General features: G+C 55.2%; 1 protein-coding gene across 12 annotated transcripts in view; it reads right to left on the reverse strand.

Moving 5' to 3' along the window:
- Positions 1–686: 686 nt before the first annotated feature.
- The window catches only part of BCOR (BCL6 corepressor), a 116082-nt gene continuing 93273 nt past the window's right edge, over positions 687–23495 (reverse strand). For 5 of the 12 annotated variants that reach the window (XM_045473033.1, XM_045473034.1, XM_045473031.1 and 2 more), the window contains exons 4-16: positions 19828–22677; positions 19093–19146; positions 18419–18605; positions 12289–12549; positions 11552–11896; positions 10676–11001; positions 10116–10370; positions 5662–5828; positions 3933–4078; positions 3391–3468; positions 3038–3194; positions 1595–1882; positions 687–1275 (exon numbers count right to left, since the gene is read on the reverse strand). In XM_045473033.1, the coding sequence (XP_045328989.1) occupies positions 1143–1275; positions 1595–1882; positions 3038–3194; positions 3391–3468; positions 3933–4078; positions 5662–5828; positions 10116–10370; positions 10676–11001; positions 11552–11896; positions 12289–12549; positions 18419–18605; positions 19093–19146; positions 19828–22677 (5247 nt within the window). In that variant the 3' untranslated portion in view covers positions 687–1142. Of the gene's footprint in view, positions 1883–3037; positions 3195–3390; positions 3469–3932; positions 4079–5661; positions 5829–10115; positions 10371–10675; positions 11002–11551; positions 11897–12288; positions 12550–18418; positions 18606–19092; positions 19147–19827; positions 22678–23495 lie in introns of all 12 variants that reach the window. The other 7 variants (XM_045473043.1, XM_045473042.1, XM_045473037.1 and 4 more) reach the window with 6 other exon arrangements.

Here is a 23495-nt window from a genome sequence, read left to right on the forward strand (position 1 = left end):
GACAGGAGCCGGTTTCTCTGAAACGCTTGGATTGTCCTCTTCACAACAAAGGTGAGTTTCTTCTTCCTTTTGTTTTTAATGTTCATTTCTTTATTTTTTTAATTTTTTTATTTAAAAAAAATTTTTTTTTCAACGTTTATTTATTTTGGGGACAGAGAGAGACAGAGCATGAACGGGGGAGGGGCAGAGAGAGAGGGAGACACAGAATCGGAAACAGGCTCCAGGCTCCGAGCCATCAGCCCAGAGCCTGACGCGGGGCTCGAACTCACGGACCGCGAGATCGTGACCTGGCTGAAGTCGGACGCTTAACCTAGACTGCGCCACCCAGGCGCCCCTCATTTCTTTATTTTTGAGAGAGAGGTCGCGTACAAGTTCGAGCGGGAGAGGGGCAGAGAGAGAGACAATGAAAATCCCAAGCAGGCTCCACACTCGGCGGGGAGCCTGATGCAGGGGTCTCATCCCACGACCCTGGGATCATGACCTGGGCCAAAATCAAGAGTCAGACGCTTAACCGACTGAGCCACCCAGGCGCCCCTAGGACACTGCCCTGAAATCCTCCAATTTGCCCCGGTTTACAGAGACCGTATATTCCCCTGAAGTCATCTGTAGGGAACGGACCCTCGTGGTCACTTAAAAAACATCCGCGACAGAAGTGGTGTTTCAGGAATACACAGGACACAAGATGCTCCAATTTTCTCCTTTCCGCAACAGGTTTATTGCCTTTTAAGAAAATTTTTGTAAAATATAAATACAAAGGCAGAGAATTTACTTACAAAGTTAAAACACAGATTTCAAACATAAACACACAATTCAGAAAATTTTAGTTTTATGTACATTTCCAAGCAACCTCGACATTATTATGTTAGTTCTCAATATTTTACAGGGTACAGAAAAAAATAGCTCAGTCTTCTTTAAATAAGAGCATAAAATGTTTCAACATATAAACAATCCGGTTTGATGCGTGAAAACTAATTTCACAGCTTTTTAAATTAGGATATAAAAGTTTCATACAATTAGTTGTTGTGTGTGGATATGGTCTGAATTTATATTACACACTACCGGATTACATCCAATAGCATTGACCTGGCCCGAGCAGGTACTCTGTAAACAAAACATAAAGGTACAACAATTGCCAAGCGCCTTCACCCAACTCGCTGCCCGAAACCAGCCGCGTGGCTCGGACCACACTCGCAAGAGTCGTGGCCTCCGACGAGGGAGCTCTGTGTGACGTCGCGTCCAAGTGTGGAACTCCGTTTCCTCATTGTTTGTGTTCTCCTTAAGAGAGAAATGGAACAAAACACACAGTCCCAGTAAAAACGAACGTATCCCAAAGCGTGTGTGCATCGAAACAGTAAAGAAACGTTAGAACAACTTCATAAAAACTGACGGGAGACGTTTAGAAAGAAAAGAACGACGACAGCAACGAAATCCGTGTTTTCTAAGTCCGTCTGACTGGAGCCGTTTCTCTTATATAAAGAAGAGATATTTTCGTATGTAATAGTGTCCTTTCTTTACAGAAATAGTCGTATTATGACACATATGCACAAAGATTAACACTATACCACACTGTACATGGAGGGCCCGGCGAGCTCACCAGTAGTCGTCCGAGCCCATGTCGCCGGGGTGGAGCCACTCCATGGACGAGCCCAGCAGAGTCTGAAGCTCGCTGGTGAACTCCACCAGGTCTAAGAGCTCCTTGCTTTCGGGGTTAAAGGCTTCCAGGTCTTTGGAGCAAGAGAACAGGAGACTTGCCGAAACTTGCCGGTAAAACTCTGCCTCTGCGATGGTGACGATTTCCACGTTTGGGAAGTTGCACCGGAATATGCGGGAGGACATCTTCAGTTTCTTGAGCACGTCCGAGAGCAACAGCCAGTTTCGAGGCCTGCGCGTGAGAGGGGAGAGTGGTTCGAGGCTCCGGCCAACTTAAAAGCGTTCCCCGCTATTCCCCGCAACCCCCCCCCCCGCCCCCACCCCACCCAAGGAGCCCTGGGCCAGGCCAGCGGTTACTTCTGCCCCCGCCCCGGGTCTCACCAGCCCTGCGACATCTACTTTTACGCGGCGACAACTCTGGACTCGGCTGGATTTAGGAAGAGACCGTCTAGAGACGATTTAAACGGAAGCAGGGACCGCACCTCTGAAAGAGCCTTCTCTTGGGAGGGGTGGGGATCTCAGTGCTGCCAGAACCTTCCAGGTGAAACACCTGCTCGCTCAGCTCTGGCCACACCTCGGGTCACCACTCTCCAAGGGAGTGCCTCGCTGCCGTCACCGCGGGAAGCCTTCGGTCTCCCAGCCTGACAGTGATGCAGAGGCCTCTTCGGTCTCTCGTCTCCTCCGACCCCCATGAACGGAGCGTTAGACACCCAGAAGGCTGGCTGGCTTTCTTCCCCCCTCTCCCCACCCCTCAGTGCTTTGGGGAGTGACGCTTTTGAGAGGGAAGGTGTTACATTCCCTCTGTACACCCTCAGCATACGCGAGGAGGATGTTACTCGTTAAGCACCTCTGTCAACATTTCGGCAGAACAGTTTCCTGACGTGTACGCACCCCCCCGAGGGATGGGTCAGTTGCAGCTCAGTGGCCTGGCCGCGGGGGCAAGACTGGATCTGACCAAATCTGAGGACACACGACACCCGAGGTGCCCTGGGACGCGTTTTCCGGTTCACACGAGAAGGGGCCAGGTGGGTATAGGCCAACAGACCTCGAATGCCTTGGAAGGTCCCTACGGTGGCCTGTTGGAGCGGGGCGGGGGGCGGGACGGGGCGACTCCTAAGGAGGAGCCCTTTCCAAAGAGTTTAGTGACCCAAGGATCCAAGTTGCAGAGTCTGTGAAGTTCCAGTCACTGAATTCAACGTCCCTTGGGCTCCAGGGGTGCTGTGTTCCCAACCTCCACGCCTTTTCTGGGAAGGGCCTGCTGTGGGCTTCGTGGGCTTCGAGGAATCCACTCACCTACCCACCCACCCTGCTTAAAGGCGTCTCTAACTCCTGCCGCCGAGCAGCCTAACTAGTCCACGAGCGCGTGATGGCCATGCTCAATGCTCACCCCTGAGCGACGGACACTTGGATGTTATAACACGGTAAGAGGGGGCTTTCTGAGAACTCAAATTCAAACACGTCGCTGTAGGCCTCATCGTCGTCATCCTGGTCCTCCGGCCCCGGGGGGTTTGCCAAAACGTCATATCCGCTTTCATCATCTGGCTCTAACGCAGGGCAAACGAGAGAGAGAGAGAGAAATCAATAAGCCACCGCGAGGGATCAGCTCTTGTCGAAAGAGGACGCCGTGAAAAACTCTTTCCCAAGTCGGCCCTGCTCGTGGCGCCCACTGCCCACCGCCCCTCGCCCACAGCACAGAAAACTCCTTCACTTCCCACCGAACCAGAAGGAACAACGGCTCACCGCACACAGCGCTGCCATAGAACTCCCAGGAGCCATTGGAATCTTCGTCACTGCGACCCTGTAGGTCATTTAAATAATCTGGAAGGAGAAAACCAAGATAAAACCCGCTGGGGAGAATCAAATGCTGGCCGCTTTCGGGGGCATTTTACCGTCAGGCCTGGCATGCGACTTCCCGTCTATCCCACAGCGCCCCCTTTGTGCCCTGCTTCCGACACCCGGTTCTCTGCCACATCAGACCAGGACCTGCATACCTGTCCACCTGCCTTCCGGACAGACGGGCCACCCTCACTGCCCCTGGAGCCCACCAAAAAACCTAGACGGGCCAGCTACGCATTTTCTCAGCCCTCGCAAGCAAATTAAGAGTGTGTATCTTGTCTCTGAATTTTGTATCCCTTCTCTGATAGACTCACTTTCCCCAGGAAGTATGACTTAAGGTAAACGAGGGTGGGCCCCACGACTGAGTGGTATTCCCTGGACAGAAACGCGCGGAGAAGCCATCTAAATGGTTGAGTAATAAGGCCACGTCTTGAACTCTGTCGTACCTGTTAAAAACTTTTCCATAAGCTCGCTGTGGGTCATTTTCATGATGGTTCTACCTGAGTACGTAGCCAAAGTGGGGTCAGCACCATAAGAGAGGAGCAAACGGACGATTTCCAAGTGATCGTTCTCGACGGCATCGTGGAGAGGTCTAGGAGAGACACGCGGCGGGGTTACACGTGTGCTTGCCTCTGACAACGTGCAAGACTGGATACGCGCGGGCCAAGCTTCCTGGGGGGGCCATTTCACCAAGGTGTGCGCCTGCCTCTGCCATTCCGGACAGGGGAACCGAGGCACCGTGAGTGGCCCGAGGTCAAGCAACGAAGCACTCTGTTGTGATTTCTGTACTTAACCCCTTACAAGGCAGGTGAAGGGACACATTTCAGGCCTAATTCTCAACTGCAAGTCTATTTTTAATCCAGGACCCCAGGAGGAACTCAAGCCCAAAGGAAATCATTTTCAATGAACTTAAGCAGTGACAGACTGGAAAAAGAGAATTTATGGGGGGGGGGGGGCGGGGGGGCGGGGAATCGCACCATTATGGAAGCCAAAACACCAAGCAATTGTTATACCATTCAAAAACGAAAAAAGAAAAGCTTATTCCTTTTTTTAAATGTTTCTTTTTGAGAGAGAGAGAGAGAGTGAGTGTGAGTGGGGGAGGGGCAGAAAGAGGGAGACACAGAATCCGAGGCAGGCTTCAGGCTCTGAGCCGTCAGCACAGAGCCCGACGCGGGGCTCGGACTCACAAACCGCGAGATCGTGACCTGAGCCGAAGTCAGGCGCTTAACTGACTGAGCCACCCAGGTGGCCCAAGCCTACTCCTTTTTTCAAAAAGAAACTAGGTACGAAGTGGAGGCTTTCCTGAAAGGCCCATGTCAGCAGCTTAGAGATCAATGATCAAACCTCTGGCCCAGAAGCAGAGTCCCTGGGGTGAGACCTTGGGAGGGTACACACTCTTCCGGCCGGTGTCCACTGGGGTCAGGCGGTTGCCCACAGTCCCGTCCTGAGGGAAGGCTATTTGGAAATCACGAAACACCAAAGACCTTTCAGTTTTGCTAATTTTTATGCCTGTCAGGAAAGCCCTATGCCCCACCTCCTGGTGGCATCCCATGCACACAACCAGGAAGATGCTTGGGCTGACTCAGACCTGGGCCTCTGACCAACAAACCGAGGTCAAGGGCAGCGTAGGGGACAGGCCTGGGGATGTGAGTGGACAAAGCGGGTCCTACGGAGCCAGTGGCCTCTGGCCCTCTGTCTGTACTCCTGGGACTTTCGACTCACGTGTATTTTAAATACAGTGCTTTAATACATGCTGACATGGGGCATCCGACTTCGGCTCAGGTCATGATCTCACGGTTCGTGAGTTCGAGCCCCGCATCGGGCTCTCTGCTGTCAGGGAGGAGCCTGCTTGGGATCCTCTGTATCCCTCTCTATCTGCCCCTCCCCCACTCGTGCTCTCCGTCAAAAATAAAAGACACGTTAAGAAAAACTGCTGACAATAAGTCCAGGGTCTTCAAAGGCAACACCTGCAATTATCGGTGAAGGCCTCCGACATTTTCAGGGGACTTCTGTCCAGGGGAACGTTACTAACTGTTAACGTTCTATCTAAATTTGCCAGAAAGGTCTGTTCCATTCCATTCTAGGACTCTGCCGTCCGCGTGCTTACATATCAGTCTCTATCTATCTTTCCTTCTGGGGGGGTTTCCACATGCCCTGAGAACCACCGCCACTGACCTGGTTCCGTCCTGGGCACTGCAGTTGACGTCCGCGCCATATTCAAGGAGGTGTCGCACAATGTTGAGCCACCCCCTGGCACAAGCTTCGTGCAGGGCACAGTAGCCCGCGTTGTCTCGATGGTTCACGTCACAAATCTTGTTCTCCAGGCAGTACAAGACCACTTCCTGCGGGGAGAGGGGGAGAGGGATGCCATCATCCATCATCACATGGCGAACCTTCCAAGGGTGACCTCTCCAGAGCCCGTCAGTGCCTTCTTTCAAAGGCACACCCCCCCTGGGCCCGAGAGCCACCGCGGGGTGGGCAGACGGCGGACCGTGTCGGTGAGGGGGCGAGGGCATGTGTGACAAAGATTGAACGGGCCCGTTCAGTAGGTGGTAGCGGAGAACAACGCAAGTCTGGATGAAAGCATGGACGACCGACGCGCAGCAGAGATTAAATCAGCCGGAGAACATTCCTTCACGTAGAGAGGGAGGGGTGGCCGGTGAGGTTAGCCAGGTCCTCCCACGCTCCCGCTTGCAGGGTAAGCAGGGTAAAAGAGACACTCTTTGCACCACAGAAAACATCAAGAAGGGACACGAAATTCTTCACACAACCCCCGCCCTATGTGTTACCTCGCTCCACCCCCCTCGGAGCGGAATCGATAGGATATTTACGGATTTACCGAAGTTAAAGATGAGCATCCGACATACCACACGCTGCCGCCTACGCGTCTCAAGAACTAAATAAAACAAGTCTACCCTTCCCCCGTCGAGGAAGGTATTCTGTGTCAACGGTTTGCATTAGAATCACTGTTATTAATCTGACTTCTTTGGTGTATTAAAATATTAATATGAACTGCTCCCGGTAAGCAGAGCAGTAATTTATTCAGTGTTTTATTACCTTGATTAAGAAAGTTTTCAAACACACGGAACGGCATTTGCCACCAGAAAACACACTACACTGTTCGCCTACAAGTCATGTCCAGCAGAGAGCCGTCGGGTTCCGAGAGCTGGGGGTAGGCGGGGCCTGCCCACACGTGGTCTACTTGGTAAGAGGGAGCCGGCTGGGGTCAGAGCAGGCCTCCTGGTGACAACTTTTAAATAACTCATCTGTTAAGCCTCAAACAGGGGTCATTCCAGCCGCCCACAGATGTAAGGTGGGACCTGAAAACCTTTCGTGGCCTTTCTAGGACCCATCAATCAAAAGCGACCGCTTCCTTGGGAGCTAACCGGAAGGTTCCATATGCTCACCCCGGGGACCTAATATCGCACGCTGGTAAACCTGGCCGTTGGGGCCCTGCTGCTTCAGGACACTGAGGCAGCTCCCTTCCAAAACAGGAGGAGGAAGAAAGAAGGTGTGGCCAACAAATGAGTGTCTTCGTTCAGACCCTAACCTGCCAGGAAGCCCACAATCCTCTGGGCTCCCAGGCCACCTGCCCTGAGCCCTCGTATCCAGGATACCGCATGAAGCTGCTGCTCTTTTAGCAGGCCCTCACTAGCCAGACTCGAGTGGACGGCTGCAAGCTAATGAGTTGTGCGCCCCAGCCAGGGAGAGGCCCCGTCACGTGGCTCTGGGATCAGGTCTGAGCACCACCGCTGTGCACAGATCAATTTACCCGCGGCCCGGCGGCCGGCCCGGTGTCCTATCAACCCAGGGTTTATTTGCTCTGACAACTATGGCCTTCACCTGGAAACCTCTGTCGCTACTGGACGGATCTGAGGGTACCTAGAAATGAAAGGACAAAGCTGATGGGTAAGTCAACCCTCTTTTCCTGGAGGGTGGTGGGGAAGGCAGTAGTAACCCGACGGCCAGGTCACACTCTTTGACACGGGCTGCCCCGACTGAGCCGTGTGGCGATCGCCGTTTACAAAGGACATCTCCCTCTCCCCAAATGAGTATGTCATCTGTTATCCCGCGGTCATCTAGGAGACCTCAGGAAGGGAAGGCGGTGCTATTCTCGTTCAACACTCGGGTTTCGAAATAGAGGTCCGGAGAGGTTGGAGCCCAAGTTCAACTCACATGAAACCCTAGACCTATGGCTCCAGTCTTTTGGTACTTGGTCAGCTAGGAAGATCGAGGAGGCCCAAGAGGGCCCCTGCGAGGGGGGTGCAATCGTGCTGTGACGAGCATCCCATCCCGACGCCAGGCTCTCTCGGTTAGGGGGTCGAGCAGGCTACCCGCTCTCTCTTAGCTGGGACGGCGGCGGCCTCTATAGGCTGGCCACTGCTGTCACCAACAGAGACAATGGTGAAGAGGCTGGGCAAGTTGGTCTCCCCCGTACGGTTCTTGGTTTATTTTCCACACTAGAAATGGGACTGTTTGAAGGGCAGCCCACCCATTTCCAAACAAAATCAAACTGTTTTTGTTGGACAATTCTCTGTTAAGCGGCTATAAGCCGTATGCCATTAACCGCAAAATGTAACCATAAAGGCCATAAACCCGACATTGTTAATTAATTAAATGCCTCATTAACTTTTTTAAAAACATGATTTATTCAATTCATAGAAAATTTAACCATCACCACTAAACGCACAAGCATGTGGTTGCACACTGGCATTTGAGCCTAAGAAACAGAAACCTTTTTACCGGAAGGGAAAGGTTTGAACGTCTCTGGCCATGCACGTGGTCTATTTAACACAGAGGGTGCTTCTGAACCTTAAGAACCAGATAAACACAACGCAAAGCTTGGACAGCCTTTTGCTTTCACATAGTATGTCCAGCTCAGCAGAAAATGACAGTGGGAAAGACTCACTTCCGGAAGGCCTTCCCAAGTCAGTGCCTTCGTGAAACACACCTTTACGGGGTTAAACAAATTGTCCTTCACCTTTCAAAGTTTTAGCCCACCACACCTAACTGGCCATCATCGCAACATTTTAAGCCCTGCCTGGAGAAATCCTGGGAAGTTGGAAGTTAAAAGTCGGTAGTTAAAATGTTCAGCATCCGAACCGCTGATCTGTGCAAATTACATATTGAACTTTACACGTGACGGGGGGAGAAAAAACCCCGGTCGTCCTGACATAAACACTTCTACGGCTTCACGTGCCACCGAAGGCCCTTTAGGTAGCTTACAAATGTCTGGATCAAGTAAATGCTCCCTGGTCCAGGGCTCAGACCCACTGGTTCCACGAAAACCAAAATGCAAACTTCCTCAGAGGACCAACCAGGGTCCGTCCCTGGTCTGAAAGGGAGACTGGTGGAAATGTCAAGATCAAAGGTGAGGCTGGGAGCCCCACCCTCCACCGCCCTCCACCGAGGGGGTGGAGCCCGCTGCCCTCCTGCTCCCCCTCCAGCCCTCAGGTGAGGCTTCCTCTGGGGCCGCCCCGTGGGTTTCACTTTCCCGAACTAAAAAATCATCCCAGAGAGCTCCCTCCAGGTAATCTGGACATCTCCAGAAAAGACACGACCGTACAAACGACAGCACATTTCACCAACGAGCAAATGGGGCAGGGGACGGGCTGGCTTGGGGTCAAGGCGGTCACACCGACAAGAGCCCCCCCCCCCCCCGCCCCCACAACGGATGGAAGCACAGAGCTGGTCAGGGTGTGGGGGCCAGGACTTCAGCAAATCCCGGGAGCCCCCGGCAGGGCCCTGCCACCGCAGCCCTCGGCCACACCTCCAAGCTCCACACTCCCGCCTGCTGAGCCCCGTTTTATTTTCACCATTCAACTCCCAGAGGGCTGATGCCAGCATAAAAAATGCCTTTGCCCTGTGGGCTATTACATCACAATTTCATCTGACAAGTGTGGTGGGGGAGCCGCACAGGGCAGAGGGGGTCATCTATCTCAGAGGGCAGCTCCGACGTAAGCCAGTCTTGGAGAGGAGCAGGGTGGGGGAGGGGGCAGTGAGTCTTAGGCCTGAGTCCCGCTCCTCCTCCTCCTCCTCCTCCTCCTCCTCCTCCTCAGCAGCCCTCAGGCTCCCTCGCCCTCTCACATAAAAGACTCTTCACTCTTCGGGTCCGCCCCCCTCCCCCACCAACCCCCTACCCCTGCCCAGACATTTCCCGCCCCGCTCCCCACAGGGGCACCGCTTTGCCCGAGAAACAGCGCAAGCAACCCAAAATAGAGCTAATAACTTCTCTCCCCCTTGCTAATCAGAATCCAAAAGGGCTCATTAAAATTCCCCCAGTCGCCAAGCCCTGGGTTATGTCAGATTTTATATCAGAGATAAGTGAGCGAGACTGGAGGATGCCGAAGCAGCCTACCTGCCTGAACACGAACTGAACATCAGAGAGGCCTTTCTTTTCACATGGCGATTGAACAAGCCAGCAAAGAGTCGGAACGCGAGTGGGGCTAATGCAAACATCCTGCTGGAATACCCAGCCCAGCCCCTGATGGGGGAGGGGAGGGGCGCTGGGCTCCGAGCCCCTTCGAGACCCTGCCCGGCTCAGCCAGGGCACCTCCCCCACCCCCACCCCAGCCTCGAGGAGCGACAGCCCAGGCTCTTGGAATCCGGGCGCCCCCAAGGACACTCACCTCGTAGCCAAGCCGGGCTGCCCGCTGCAGGAGGGTCTCGCCTGCGTTCTTATTGACAATAAGTCTCCGTGCTTCTGGCGGCATCGGGCGCGACTGGGTGGTCTCGGGAGGGGAGCTTGAGCGCGGCAGCTGGGAGGACTGGGAAGCCGGCAGCAGTTGTTGCAAACGGTCGAAGGGCTTCTGGTCCTGCTTGGCTGGTGACAAATCGTAGTCGGAACTGGGCTCGGGCCGCTTTCTGAACCTCCGGACGGTCACCTATCACAAAACCAGGCAGCGCTCGTGGTGAGGCCGGCCTTCCAGCAGCCGCGTCTCTTCCCCTCCTCCCCGCAAGTTACAAACCCGAGTGGGGGAGGCACTTTCCCCTTTCCGTTTGTTTGGGGGAGGGGGGCTGTGGAGTGGAGGGAGGCTGGGGGGAAGGGTTTCATTCTTAACTAGTTTGAAACTTGGCCACCACCCAGGAGACGTGGCCCCCAGGATGGGGGAGTGACGTTTTGGGAGGGGAACCTGGGAAAAGGAAAGCTTTGTCCCCCGGAAGCCGAGAAGCAGGGGGCGAGAGGTACCTTGCCGTCAGTGTTCTCCACATAGTAGTCTCCGGTCAGCGACAAGCCCTGCCTGGGCTCCGGAGGGATCAAATGCTTGGTTTTGCACAGTCTCTTCCCGGATGGTTTCTCGCTGTTGTCGGTGTATTTCTGCAGCAGGGAGGCAGCCTGGCAATCTTCTTCTTCGTCTGTGCACAGCACATCTGTCTTCTGGCTTTCTTTAATTTTCTGCTGTTTGGCAGGCGGCCTCGAGGCTGGCGCGCAGCTTGGCGGAGGCTGCTTTTTGCCGCTTGCATTGGTGGATGAAAGGCTCTTCATGGGCGGAGAGCCGGAGAACACAGGCAAGCCTAAATCCGGAGGGGGTGGCGGGCGGGAAGGAGGGAGGGGGAGAAGAAGCAGGCGTTACACGGTTGTAGCCGGTGCGGAAAGAAAAGCCCATTGTTAGCACTGATCACTGGAGCGGCTTCAGTTTTTAAAGATATACCAATTATGTTTCCAAAGCATTAATATTTTAATTATCCCACATTCAAACGGCAAATAGATTAACCCACGAAACGCCAAGCGGCAAGTTTCTCCGGAGGGCCGGGACAAGAGGGCACAAGCCAGCCCTTCCCGGATCCGCCACCCCCCAACCCGTGGGGGCCTGGGTGCTCAGCACCTAGCGATCGGCCACAGTCTGAGGCTGCCACCGGGGTGCTGGCGGGCCCGCGGGGTCACCCAGACTTGCCCTTTCTGCAGGGAAGTGGGGAGGCTGGAAGGACCTCCCGAGAGAACTCCCCGCCCGCCACATCCTACATCCTACATCCTAATCAGTCCATTTTCTATGGCGCCCTTCCCCAGGCAGGTGATCCACCCTCCGCGAGCGGGGCGGGCGGTCACGGGGTGGCCTCCGCGTACCTTGTTCGTTGTCACTGGATTTGAGGGACTCCTCCGACCAGCTTCTGTTGCCTTTGGCCTCTGCCCTTTTCCTGCCAGGTTTCTCTTCGGGGCTGTTATTGCCCTGGGCAGTGACCTCAGGCTGAACTGCCTGGGTCACTTCCTTCCTGCCCTGCCGGCCAGGTTTGCTCTCTGCTGCCGACACCTGCTGCTCCCACCGTTCTCTAAGGTGCAGCAAGTGGCGTTGCTTTTTAGGATGGAGCCCTGTTAATTCAATGCACACCTTCAGGTTGGTCAGCTCACTATAATGTGGGTCTTCTAAGTAGTTAGAGGAACTGTTTGTCATTTCCCTCTCAGGCCAGTCATCTAATGGAGAAATAACTACAAATTAATCAACAAGCCCCCTGGGGAGGGGGGGAACAAACTGTCTTAAGCATCACTAATGGGGGGTGGGGGAGGGGAGGGGAGTGGTCACAGCCTCTGCCCGAGGGCTGTCACCAAGTCTTGGGAGGGGGCCTGTTCATCTTTGGCCGTCTTGGGGCTGGAGCTCCTGCATCTGGCTTTGGGGCAAGGGTGAGCGGCTTCCCCAGGGCTCCGGGGCGGGAACGGGGGGTGGGGGGTGGGGGGGTGGGGGGGGGGGTCTCCACTGCTCCGCATTAGGACTTCCCCTGGGCGCCCTGCGGCCGGGGTGCGCGGCACACGTCATGTCCGTCCACCTCTGGCCGCGTGCGCGGGCAGTCGAAGCCGACCGAGCTCACCTTTGGAGACCCGTCTTCGCTTGGCTTTCAGCAGAGGGTCCTCCGGCAGGTCTTCCGCTGCGGTCTCGGTGTGGTTGCTGTCACCTGAGACTTTGCGCTTTCTGTCCAGCCGGAGGGTGGGGCTGTGTGGCACGTCCCCGGCCGCCTGGTCGGCGGGGGGCTCGCTCGCAGGCTGCCTGTCCACGAAGTATTTCTCCACGGGAAGATCTTTGTCCTCTGGCGCTTCAAAGGGATCGTGTTTGTTTCCAGCACTGTATTCGCCTGGCGGACGGGAGACAGGAACACGAGGAATGAAGGCCCGAAGGTCACCACGGGAAGGCAGGACCTCCATGCCCACGGTCGTCTGCCACCAACCGACCGTTCTTTGGAAGACCGGGGGCCTCACGCGTTGGCGGCACAAAACCCGCAGAAATACAACGTCTCAAAAGGGAGGCACACACCACACTCGGCTTTCTCTTTCTACCTTTTTATAGTTGGGGCACAAAGAGAGTCGGGAGACGAGGCATCCTCACAACTTCAATGATGCTCAGGTCCCTTCCAGGGCCCTGTCCCGCGGGGGGGGCAAGTGACCCTGCAGCGAGATCCAACCAAGCCAGGGCTGACCCAAGAAATCTCTCCGGAATCATTTGCTGAAGGCATTATTTTGAAATCAAAGGAAAGCTATGTAATAAACAGAACGAATAGCGCCGCCGCGTCATCTGCAGAAGGGACAGCAGCAATGTTCCCTTGGGTCGACAGGGGAGACGGGGAAGAGAGAGGGCTGGGGAAGGAGTGTGTCGGCAGGCAGGGAAGCTGGGGGACCAAGCGGGGAAGACGAGCCTGGGGAAGCCAAGGAGAGGCTTCTTGGTGTGCACACAAGAGTCAAAGGCAATTTCTTTTTTCTTTTTTTTAGGTTTCTTTCTTTTGGGGGGGGGGGGCAGAGAGAGGGGAAGAGAGAATCCCAAGCAGCCTCTGCACAGTCAGCGAGGAGGCTGATGCGGGGCTCGAGCACTCGAACTGTGGGATCATGACCTGAACCGAAGCCAGACGCGTAACTGATTGAGCCACCCACGTGCCCCAGAAGGGTCAAAGGCAATTTCGAAGAACTCAACCTGATTACCACACTTCCCTCGGTCTCTCTGACATCTGCAGAGTGAAAAAAGTGTAGTGTTTTACTCCAACACCTGGGTGACACCACGCACACCCACGGGGACCCAACCTGGCACTCCTCCCATGCCTTCCTTCACACGCAAACATCTAGGGACATTCCAAACGCAAGGATCCGCCCCCTTTGGTGTCAACCTAGCACAGCCTTGGGGGCTCTCCCTTAAATCGGCTCGGCCCAACGTCACGCGCTGCTTTTGCTCCAGCCTAAGAAATGGCTCATCGACGGCTTTGGTCCCATTTCTTCTAATACCTGAATAGTTTTGTAACCATCACTGTGACGTTAAGGAGCGGGAGTTCAGTATTTCGATGGTAACACTGAGCAGAATGGCTCAAGTCCATTTCCACAGGAAGTCGTAAACACACTCATCATATGCTGACCCCATTCCTCCTCCTTCCCCCACCTAGGCCACTTCAAATATCACTCCCGCTCCTGACCAGCCCAGCTGGTCCCCTGATCAGACTTTCCTTGGGGGCATTGGCAGCATTCAGTGGCACTCCGCTGTGGGGGGTGGGGGGAATTTCACCCTGGCCTCGGCTAGCCTGAGCTGTCAATGGTGGAAGGACCTGCCCACGTGGGTCTTCTGTCACGGCAGTGTCCCAACACAAAGCTCAGTGGCGGCAGCAGGAAGCCCGCGCGAGCCTCTGACCCATGCTTCCGGGCGATGCAGCCGGGATGACCGGCGGACTGGGTTCGGCCCAGGCGAGCAAAGGGGACAGGCTGTGACTCGCACGCCTGCCGCGCTGTGACCCTCTTAACCGCTCTGGCGGTAACAGAGCTCCTTTACAACGCGGTCCCCCCTTCGGTTGTAAAGTGGGAATATTGCTGCGAGCTCTCCTCCCGCCGGTGAGCTGCGTCCCGGGGGTGGGCTCCATGAACAGCACGAGCCCAGCTAACGGAAAGGCCGGAGAAATCACTTTAACGGACGGGATGCCCAGACTGTCAGGCTAGGCTTGAGTGTTAGCCCTGTATGCATGAGATGTTAACACGTGAGCCCTCCTGGTTAACACCATTTGACGTTCCTGGTCCAACCAGCCTTCCCCGAAAGCCCCGTGGGAGGCGCCGGGGATCAGTGTACAGATATAAGGGCTAGCTCAAGAAGCACCGTGTGCAATTTTAAAGTCAATTCAGTGTATCCGCCTCCCCCACCCTTGGGTAGGAAAGACGGTTCAAACGAAGTGGGCTGAAAGCAGGGGTAATCGGGAGATGACGGATGCCTTCTAGGGTCACAATCAGGCAGAAAAGCTCAGCCGGCGACCTCCGATGTGCCCCGATCGGTTTAAGCCTCTCTTCGCCCCCGAGTGCTTCAGATTCCGCTTCTACATTTGACATCTTAGCTGCAGGTCTCGAAATCACCTGTATCTGTTACGGGCCCTATCCGGCGAAAGAGGCGCGTCTTGCTCGGGGAGAGGGATTTCCGGGCGCGTTGGCCCTCGCTGCCAACTTCCCACAGTGCAGCTCGGTTCTATTCTCCCCTACCTGGCCTTTCACCGTGTCAGCAGGCCGTGACTGGCCGGAGACCTCGTCTCCCCTTCCTCACCGAACGACAGCAGCCCTACAGGCGCACAACAGCCTTCCCCTTCACCCGCCAGGATGGGGAGCCGTGGTTCACTGAAATCACCCACCCACGCAACGTAGCTGAGCTGCTTTCGTCCCCATTTGGCGAAAGGATCTTTCCCCAAACTAGATCCATCCATCCTTCCCACAACTCCCGAGCCTCTCGGGGCAAAGATCCCAATTCAGCCGAGGGAAACTGCCCCCCTACCGTGCCCAAGGCCTCATGCGCCACGACGTTACCCAGGCAGGTAATTAATAATCCTAAAGAGCACCCGCCATGACTGCCCTAGATACACATGGCCACCAGCTATGGGGGACACGTGCCATGTCACACACCTGATCTGCCGGGGAGCTCCTCGATGAGACTATTCTAGCCACAGCGGCCGGGATTACCCTTGAAAGCAAAGGAGATGGAGAGCCAGATACACAGGGGTCCTAACTACCCAGTCCACCACCCGGCCCCTTCTAAACGTGGGAAGCTATGTGCTCTTGGTCATTTGATCCAAGCGGACGCGAACGTGGCTCCGTTGTCCGTGGTTTAACACTTGGTCCCTGCAGCGTGGTCACGTGACTCACGGACCATACATCCCATAATTTATCATGGTTGTGCCATAGCACCACCTCAAAGAAGCGTCGCCATGGCAACATTTACAAGTCACCGTGGCAACAAAGCACCCTGGCCACCGTGGAGCCATGACCAGTCAGCCCTAAACAAGGTGGGAGGGTTCCCCATGATGGAAATTCCCTGCTCTGCAGATAACTGTGACACCTCAAGCAAAGGCTAACCTTGTGGAAACTTACGCCCTCCACAAAGAAGCATGGGGAATCGCGGTTTCAAACTCGGCGTAGTTCATCAACATGCAGGCAGCTCGGCCAAAGAGAAGTTTCGTGAAGCCCTTTGACTGAGGCTTCCTCCAGTTCCTGCCCAGGCACGGCCACTGAGCAGGTCCTGGGTCTGCCCCAGCCAAGTGGCTGGCAAGGGAGACGGCCACTCCCAGTTCACGAGGGAAGGGACCGAGGTCTCCTTGTCCTCCCCGCCCCCCCCCCCTTCGAAATGCCACTGACGGGAACCCTCAGCAAAGTTCCAAGCTCGAGAACCCGCCTAGGTCCTCTGTTGACCTTCTCAAATAAAAACTTAATTCAGCCACGCCTACTATCATAAGGCATAAACGAAAATCCCGGCCGCGGTGTTTTCAACTTAATTCACTCTTCTCAGGCCAGCCCCTCCCAACAAGTGCATACCGAACGCCTGGGCGGCAGAGGCCACACGGGAAGCACCCACCAGGTTAGAAGCTCCTGGGGTCCGCAGGAGTGGGGGGCTGCTTTGGAAGAGGGACGGCATCTCGTACCTTCTTCATCACCCCTGCCTACCCCAGATCCCTGCCCCACGTCTCACGTGCTCACAGCTCCACCTTCGGCCACACGGACACCCGCGAGGAGAGAACCAACTGTGAAGCAGGGCCTGAGCCCACACGGGACATGAAGACATGAGACACGAAGGCCAAAAGGACAAGAAGGCCCGTTAATTTGCGGCCGGATGAATCTAGCACCTGCCGTCCCCTGGATGAGGAAATGGCAGCAAAGACGACCAACGGCTCTTCCAAGTTATTCCTCTTGACCAACACAAACCACAGGTCCCCCAGAAGATTGGGGACGGGGACCCACCTCCTTGGTCGCTCCAGTCTTTACAAGTGAGCCCCCCCCCCCCCACTCCTCTATCCCCTTCCTGCCCTCGGGGACGATTTAGGCCTTGCCGGGCCATGTCCTGGGTGCTCCAGGAACAGTACCCACTGGTCGGAGCCTGGACAGACTCAGGGGAAGGCAGAAGGGAGGCCTTTCGGAGGCGTCTGGGCTCTGCTCCCCATTGGCCTAGCCTGATGCTCGTCTCTAGGTTCCGCAGGAAAGCCAAAGAGGGACATAAACTTCCCTGGGAAGACGGCCGGGGTGAGGCCGCTGCGATGGGAAGCCGGGTCTGGCCATCTGACTGAAAAACCAGACAAAGGTCAAGAAGACTCCGGGCTGGCTAACTTCCCACTCCCTTCCTCCGGCCTACCTCTCAGCGCACCCAGAGCGAAGAGGGAGTGTCGGGCATGGGTAGTTCCCTCTCCTCAGAGAAGCACCTACCCATTAACTTGGCCTTGTCCACTTCTACAAGGTCTCCCTGAGAGATTTCCCCAAGAGCTGGCCTTATGAGGCACGTCAGAAAAAAAGGCCAGTTACCCAGATGCCCAGGGCGAGCGCGCGCAAAGGGGAAGGCGTTCTCTGCTGCTTTACTCAAGGGCGGCCCAGACTCTCCAGGTGTGCCTCTCAACGCCATGAGCGGGGGGAGTAAGGAAATCTTCACTCCAGGTACGTCAGAGGACCCGCCACTGACTAGCCACCGAAACTCCCTTCTTTTGAGACTCCCGTGAAACAAACCGGTCCTGGTGGGTGGGCCTATCCAGAAACCTGGCCACAGGCCACTGTCTGACCCCAAGGCGGACTGGCGGGTGGACGGAGGAGGGGCTGTGCCCCAGGCAGCGAGAAGCAAGCTCTCCTGGACCGCAAAGCCTCCCCAACTCCAGCAGATGCTCATGAACCTCGTGTGTGCGGGAACGCCCCGCCCGTGACGTCCAACAGCACAGAGCTCACACGATGCACCCGCCATCCCGGACTGTCCCGCGTCACGAGGGTTCTGCACCCATCATCTACTTGACGTTCGGCCAGCAGCCCTCATTCACAAAAGCACTAGCTCTCTCTCCATTTTGCCTCCCAAACAGAACACAACCTCGGTCTGGTGGGAAGAACGCGCTCATTTACACCACGCCCTCGGATCGTGCCGTCGGACATCTAACGATGGCAGACGAACCTGCTGCAGAAAACAGTCATCTCATCTCTATGTTGCCTTCGCTCCCCCACCGCCCCATCTCATTTTACCAAAACCACTGCTTTTGGAGGGGGAATACGAGACTGTCACTGGGTGTGTGTGTGTGTGGGGGGGGGGGGGGTGTGTGCGTGCCTGTGGCTGGAAGGATCATTCCACTGCTACCAGAAAGAAAGAAAGAACGGGAAGAGAAAAGAAACCCTATCTGTACCTGCTACAAAACAGAACGTAACATACGTGCCACATTTACATCTCCCGCTGTCATTTTGCCGCTTATATCGTCCCAGGCTGTTACTGACTACAGGACTGGTGTTTCTCTGGCAAAGGAGAGGTGTCCCAGGAAATAATCGTCGGTAGGTGCCTCCTTCCTGGATGCCACCACGGTCAAAAGGACAATTGGCCCTTGGCTCCCTCGGACGGGAAGGGCGGCCCATTTCTCTGAGCAACCCGCTGGACGTCGGGCCCTAGCAGTGAATTGCTTCCTGTCCCCTCCGTCAGCCCTGGGAGCGGTGGCCCGCTGTTCCCAGCGACGCGGCACCACACGTAGGCTGCCCGGGTTTACTTACATCTCTCATTGTCATTCTGGTCGGCAATGGCCTCTTCCAGGGCGACCGACTTTGGCTTTTTGTCCGGATTTCCTTTCAACCTCTCCCAGTCAGCGGGGCTGAATTTGCACACCTCGGAGTCTTTGGCTGTTGGGTGGCCACCTTCTCTCTCTCTCATCTCCAGCTCTGAGAAGCGCATCATTGCACGCTAGAAAGAGAACGGAGATGGAAAAAAAAAACAAAACACAACACCTTACCATAAAAGCTATTTCGTGTGCCTTACCTTAAAGGAAAGTACGTTCAAAGAAAAGTTTGCCCAGAGCCAACCACAATTTAGGATACAGCGGAGATATTTTAAAATGTAATAGATAAAAATTTATGGGTATCTATACGTAAGTAATCGCACATTCTTGACTCGTAAAGCCATATGCGTATAGATATATACGTGCCGTGCATGTACATCCATACATACACCACCGCATAGAGACATTGTCTTTCGAAGGTAAATAAAACAAAACAAAAACACAACGCAAAGAAAACAAAACAAAACAAAAAAAACACAACAGAAAAGAAAACAAAATGCACAATGAATAAAGACGACCATGGCCCACAAACTTCCCTTTGTATATTTGGAAATGAAATTTAACTCAAAAGGTTTATGTAAGATTCTAGTAATAAAAATTTGAAGAACTGACCTCACAGTAAGCAGCGGGGAGACATAAAATACTGTCCTCTTGTAATCCTTCCATCTATGTAATTAAAATGGGCACTCAATGGATCATTTAGATAACTTCATCCATTTTTATAAGCATAAACCAATTTTTTTCTTAACATTGCAAAAACAATTTGGCTGTATTTATCTTTTAATGAAAAGTAAAATATCTTAAGGAAATGCCTATACAACATCTATCATTCGCTAGCAAGTTAAACACATACTCTATCCCTTTAAGCGAGCTTTTTTTTTTTTTTTTTTTTTTTTTTTGTGAGAGAAATCGCACGAATCCCACAGACATGCGGCTGTTCTACACCTCCACCAAGCCTCACATAAGGCATTCTCAGCGGCTACAGGTACTTTTTGTTAACGTACAGTAATGGCAGAGAAATCAAAGCAACTGATAGGCAAACATCATGCAGTCTTTCGATATCCTTTGCAACAATTAACGCTTCTGTTAGCAGCAGCTGAGTGGCGTTCCCTTAATATCATCTACAGAATAACTTCAAGTATCCAGACACGCGAACCTCCTAAGAGCTACCGCTCACGTCCCCTGACTGGACACATTTCATACATTTACATTTACCATAAGCTCCATTAACCAAATCTGCCTGGCGTCCTGCCCTACCACACTCCCCCAATCCTCCTTCCACATTAAAAAAAAAAAAAGAACTGACAACTGGTAGAGTTCCTGAGATTCGGGTGGGGGGGCGCTCACCTGCAGGGCCCGCTGCTCCCGGCTGAGCTGGCTGGAATCTGCATACAGTTCGGTAGTGACACACTTGAATCGGTCACCCACGTAACCGGCGGAGTTGGCGATCCTCTTTGCCAGCTTCGACGGCTTCGGTTTCAGAACTTTGCCGTCGTTCGATTCCGCCTCATCAACTCCATCTTTGGTATAGGTGGGGGCGACGTCCACACTCGCTGGGGCACTGCCCACGCAAAATGGTTTGGGATCCTCTTGGGTTTTACCGAAAGTCACAGCAGGGCCATCGCTCCCCAGAGTCGGCTCCAGGAAGGGAGTCGCCACCGGCATCCCCAGGTTCTCCTTGTTGGTCCCCGCTGGAACGTTCTCCTTGCTCAGGCTGAAGACTGACTGGCCCGGGGCCTGTTTGAACGCGTAAGCTTCGTGGAAATCGCTGATGCGCCCCAACTCCTCTCTCAGGGCGATGAAATCGCGGTGTGGCTGCAGGGCCGGGTCGGCCGGGGGCTTGGCGGGCTCGGCGCTCTGGCCCACGCTCTCCGCCGCGAAGCCCGGTTTGGACCCGTTGGCGTCAGTTTTGGCCTCTGGCTCTTCGCGGAGAAGGTCTACGTAGACAAGCTTGTCGCTCTTGACGACCGTCTTCCCTTGACTCCAGCCGGGGCTCGGCTTTAGGTTCTTGTCGGCGGCGGGGACGTCCGGGTGTAACTTCGTGCCGCTAGCTTCCAGCATCTCGGAAAACCGGTTCCGGAGCGTCGGGTCCTCATAGCGGGCTCTCTCGTGGGAGCGGGACCTCCTCTCTGGCTTCTCGTCTTTCGTGATCTCGATGGGCGTGTGAGGTATCAACATGGGATGCACCATGCCCAACCCCAGTGCGTCCTGGTAGGTGACAAACTCCGGCCGGCCTGTGGGCAGCCCGTAGGGCAGTCCGGGCTTTGGGGCAAGGTGCCCAGGAAAGAGACTGCCGTTGGGCAACAAAACCGGGTGGGGGTAGACGGGTCCCTTGCCGTGTAAGGAGAGGGGACTGATAGCAATGCCCTCGGGCGCTGGGTAAGGGAGGTAACTCCTGGGGTAGGGGATCGGTGGGGACCTGAAAGCCTCACTTGGAGACAGAAATATCGAGCTCGGCGGGAGGCCATTCTCGTTCGCTTTGAAGCTCGGCTCCGGGTTGCTGGCTTTGGCACCCTTGCTGCCGGTGGTGCTGCCGCCGTGCTTGGCCGGCGTGCTCGGGGGCTGGCCCACGTGCTGAATGACGGACGGCGTGGTGTCCATGGAGCTCCTGCCGGTCTTGCAGCCGTCTGCGGTGGCATTTGGCGCAGGCGACGCGGAGGCTGGGCGGCCCGCGCTCGATACCGACCCTGCGACGTTAGCGACCACGGCGTCGGTGCCGCCCATGCGGGGACACGATGAACTCCGCTGCTGCGGTATGGCCCAGTCCAAGGCCTTGTTTTTCGGCGGCACGTTTTTGCCATTGTTCTCTTCGTTAGGGCTCGGCCCGGGCACCACCCAGGACGAGGGAGCCGTGCTAATGATTTCAGATCTATAGATAGCACAGCCGCTTCCGGGAGGAGATAATGTTTCTTTCGGAATCTCGCTTCCGGACAGCACTAAGCCGCTTCCAGCTCTGCTGTGCACGAGGACCGTGGGAGCCATCTTTTTCATGTGGTCAGCTTTGGAAGCATCGACATCTACCACCTTAGCAGACAAGTCGAGGGGCTTATCGGTGACGTCTTTGGTAACCGTCTGCTTCTCCAACAGAGGCGGTGAGCCCCCGTCTTTTCTGTCTTGACCTGCTGTTTTCCGGGGGTGCCCGGGAACCGGCTGGGCACTGTCGGCCCCTTCCGGAGTCTTAGGATACTTGCCGTTGGAGAGCCTGGCCGAGGGGAACTCACTGCTGACCGTCATGTATGGCTTTGACAGGGTGACGGACGGTGACGTGGAGATCCTGGCGTAGTGCTTGTGAAATTCGGAGTAGGAGTCTGCAGTGGGCTGGGGGGGCAGGTGGACGCGGGGTGAAGGCCGGGGCGAGGGGGGCAACAGGAGGGCTGTGTCCCCGGGCAGGCCGCTGGTGACCGCCTTGGCGGAGGGCACCCTAGGCTGTTTACTGTTCTGGATGTGGGGATAGGCGTGGGAATCGACGGGGTTCCCGGGACTGACGCCCATCTTCCAGGGCAGGCTTTTGTCTGCGCAGTGGACCAGAGGTGGGATGGCCGGGGAGGCCGAAGGCGTCGAGAGCCTCATGGGCGAAGCCAGGGACGACGGGATGTGGGGACTGACGTAGTGAGGCGGCGGCAGGTAGAGAAAACGTTCCCCATTGGTGCAGACCGGAGAATACAGCGGCTGGGCCAAGCTGTAGGACTGCTGAGGTAGCAAGGCCTTGTACATGTTCAGTGAATACTTATTTGGCGAGTCAAGGAACGGGTAGATGGCTGGAGTGGCCCCCTCCATGTAGGGATTGACCCAGGGCAGCCGCAGGTAACTAGCACCATTGATGTTGAGAGGGCTCTGTTTGTCGCTGGCAGGCCTGTCCAAGCCCAGTGTTTCGGCTGTGGGCACAGCACTTTTTTGTATTCCGGGTGGTGTCTTATATATAGCACTGAAGCCGTTTGGGGGCTTTCCCGAGACGGCGGAAGCCTCCACGGTCTCGGGGGTGTTCGGTTTGAACTGCATGTCTGGATTTCTCTCAGAAGAGAACCCGAGACCACCTAGCGTGCTCGCGGCAGCCTCCCGACCTTTCTCGGAGCCCAGTCCGCACAAGCTAGAGTAGACGATGTTGCCGGGGACGCGAAGCCCTTCCCGGATCAGGCCAGTGCGGTCCATGCTCAGTGCTGCCAGGCCATCGATCCTATGACCAGTAGTGGCATCCACCTTTACGGAAGAACAACACGGGTGTGACTCGAGACGAACATTCAAAGCGGCAGGGCCCATCCCGAAGAGAAACCGCCATCTAGCTCAATGTGCCATCAGCCTTGCCGTCTGAGCAGAAAGGGTTAAAAAGACAGGTCCCGCGGGGTCTGCGACCCCCTGCCCACTTCTCCAAAGGCCTTTGCCGCCTGCCCGCCCGCCCACCTTCTCACCTCGGTTCAACTAGTATCCTGAAAGCCTGTAAAAGGTTGATCCCTTTAGACTTGGGGCCCATACATTAAATTCAGTCATCTATTAACTCCGGAAAATTCACCTTCTCAGCAAAAATTCTCTGCTGCTACAGAGAGGACACCAGCTCCAGTCCTCTTAGCACCGCCCCCCATGGGGTACAGACCTGAGCCTCCCAGGCCTGTTAGGTTGGGGGCGGGGGCGGTGCTTACCGGGTTGGGGTTGTGTTTTTTTTTTTTGTTTTTTTTTTTTGGCTGGACGCAGGGAAGCATTATGATTTAACATAACAAGAAAACAATCTTCAGTGGGACAGCAGGGAAGGAGGACTTTGGCGGTCTCATTTCTAAATCAATAAAGAGGCCATGGGTCAAACTGTGGTTGTGTCTTTTGACTTCCTCTCCCTGCTGTCTGAAGACGGTTCTGTGTTTCATATTTTACTGGAAAAGCAAACCCTAAGGGTCTCCTTGGAGGCTGGAAATTTATCCAGCTCCGGGGAGCACTGATGTGGCACGCAGCTTATCGAAGAAAGGGAGGCACGCATCCCACCAGTCACTACACGGCTCGGACATAAGTGGCCAGCGTGCCAAAAGGAG

This window comes from Leopardus geoffroyi, chromosome X, assembly GCF_018350155.1.
Source record: "Leopardus geoffroyi isolate Oge1 chromosome X, O.geoffroyi_Oge1_pat1.0, whole genome shotgun sequence".
Classification (NCBI taxonomy): Eukaryota; Metazoa; Chordata; class Mammalia; order Carnivora; family Felidae; genus Leopardus; species Leopardus geoffroyi.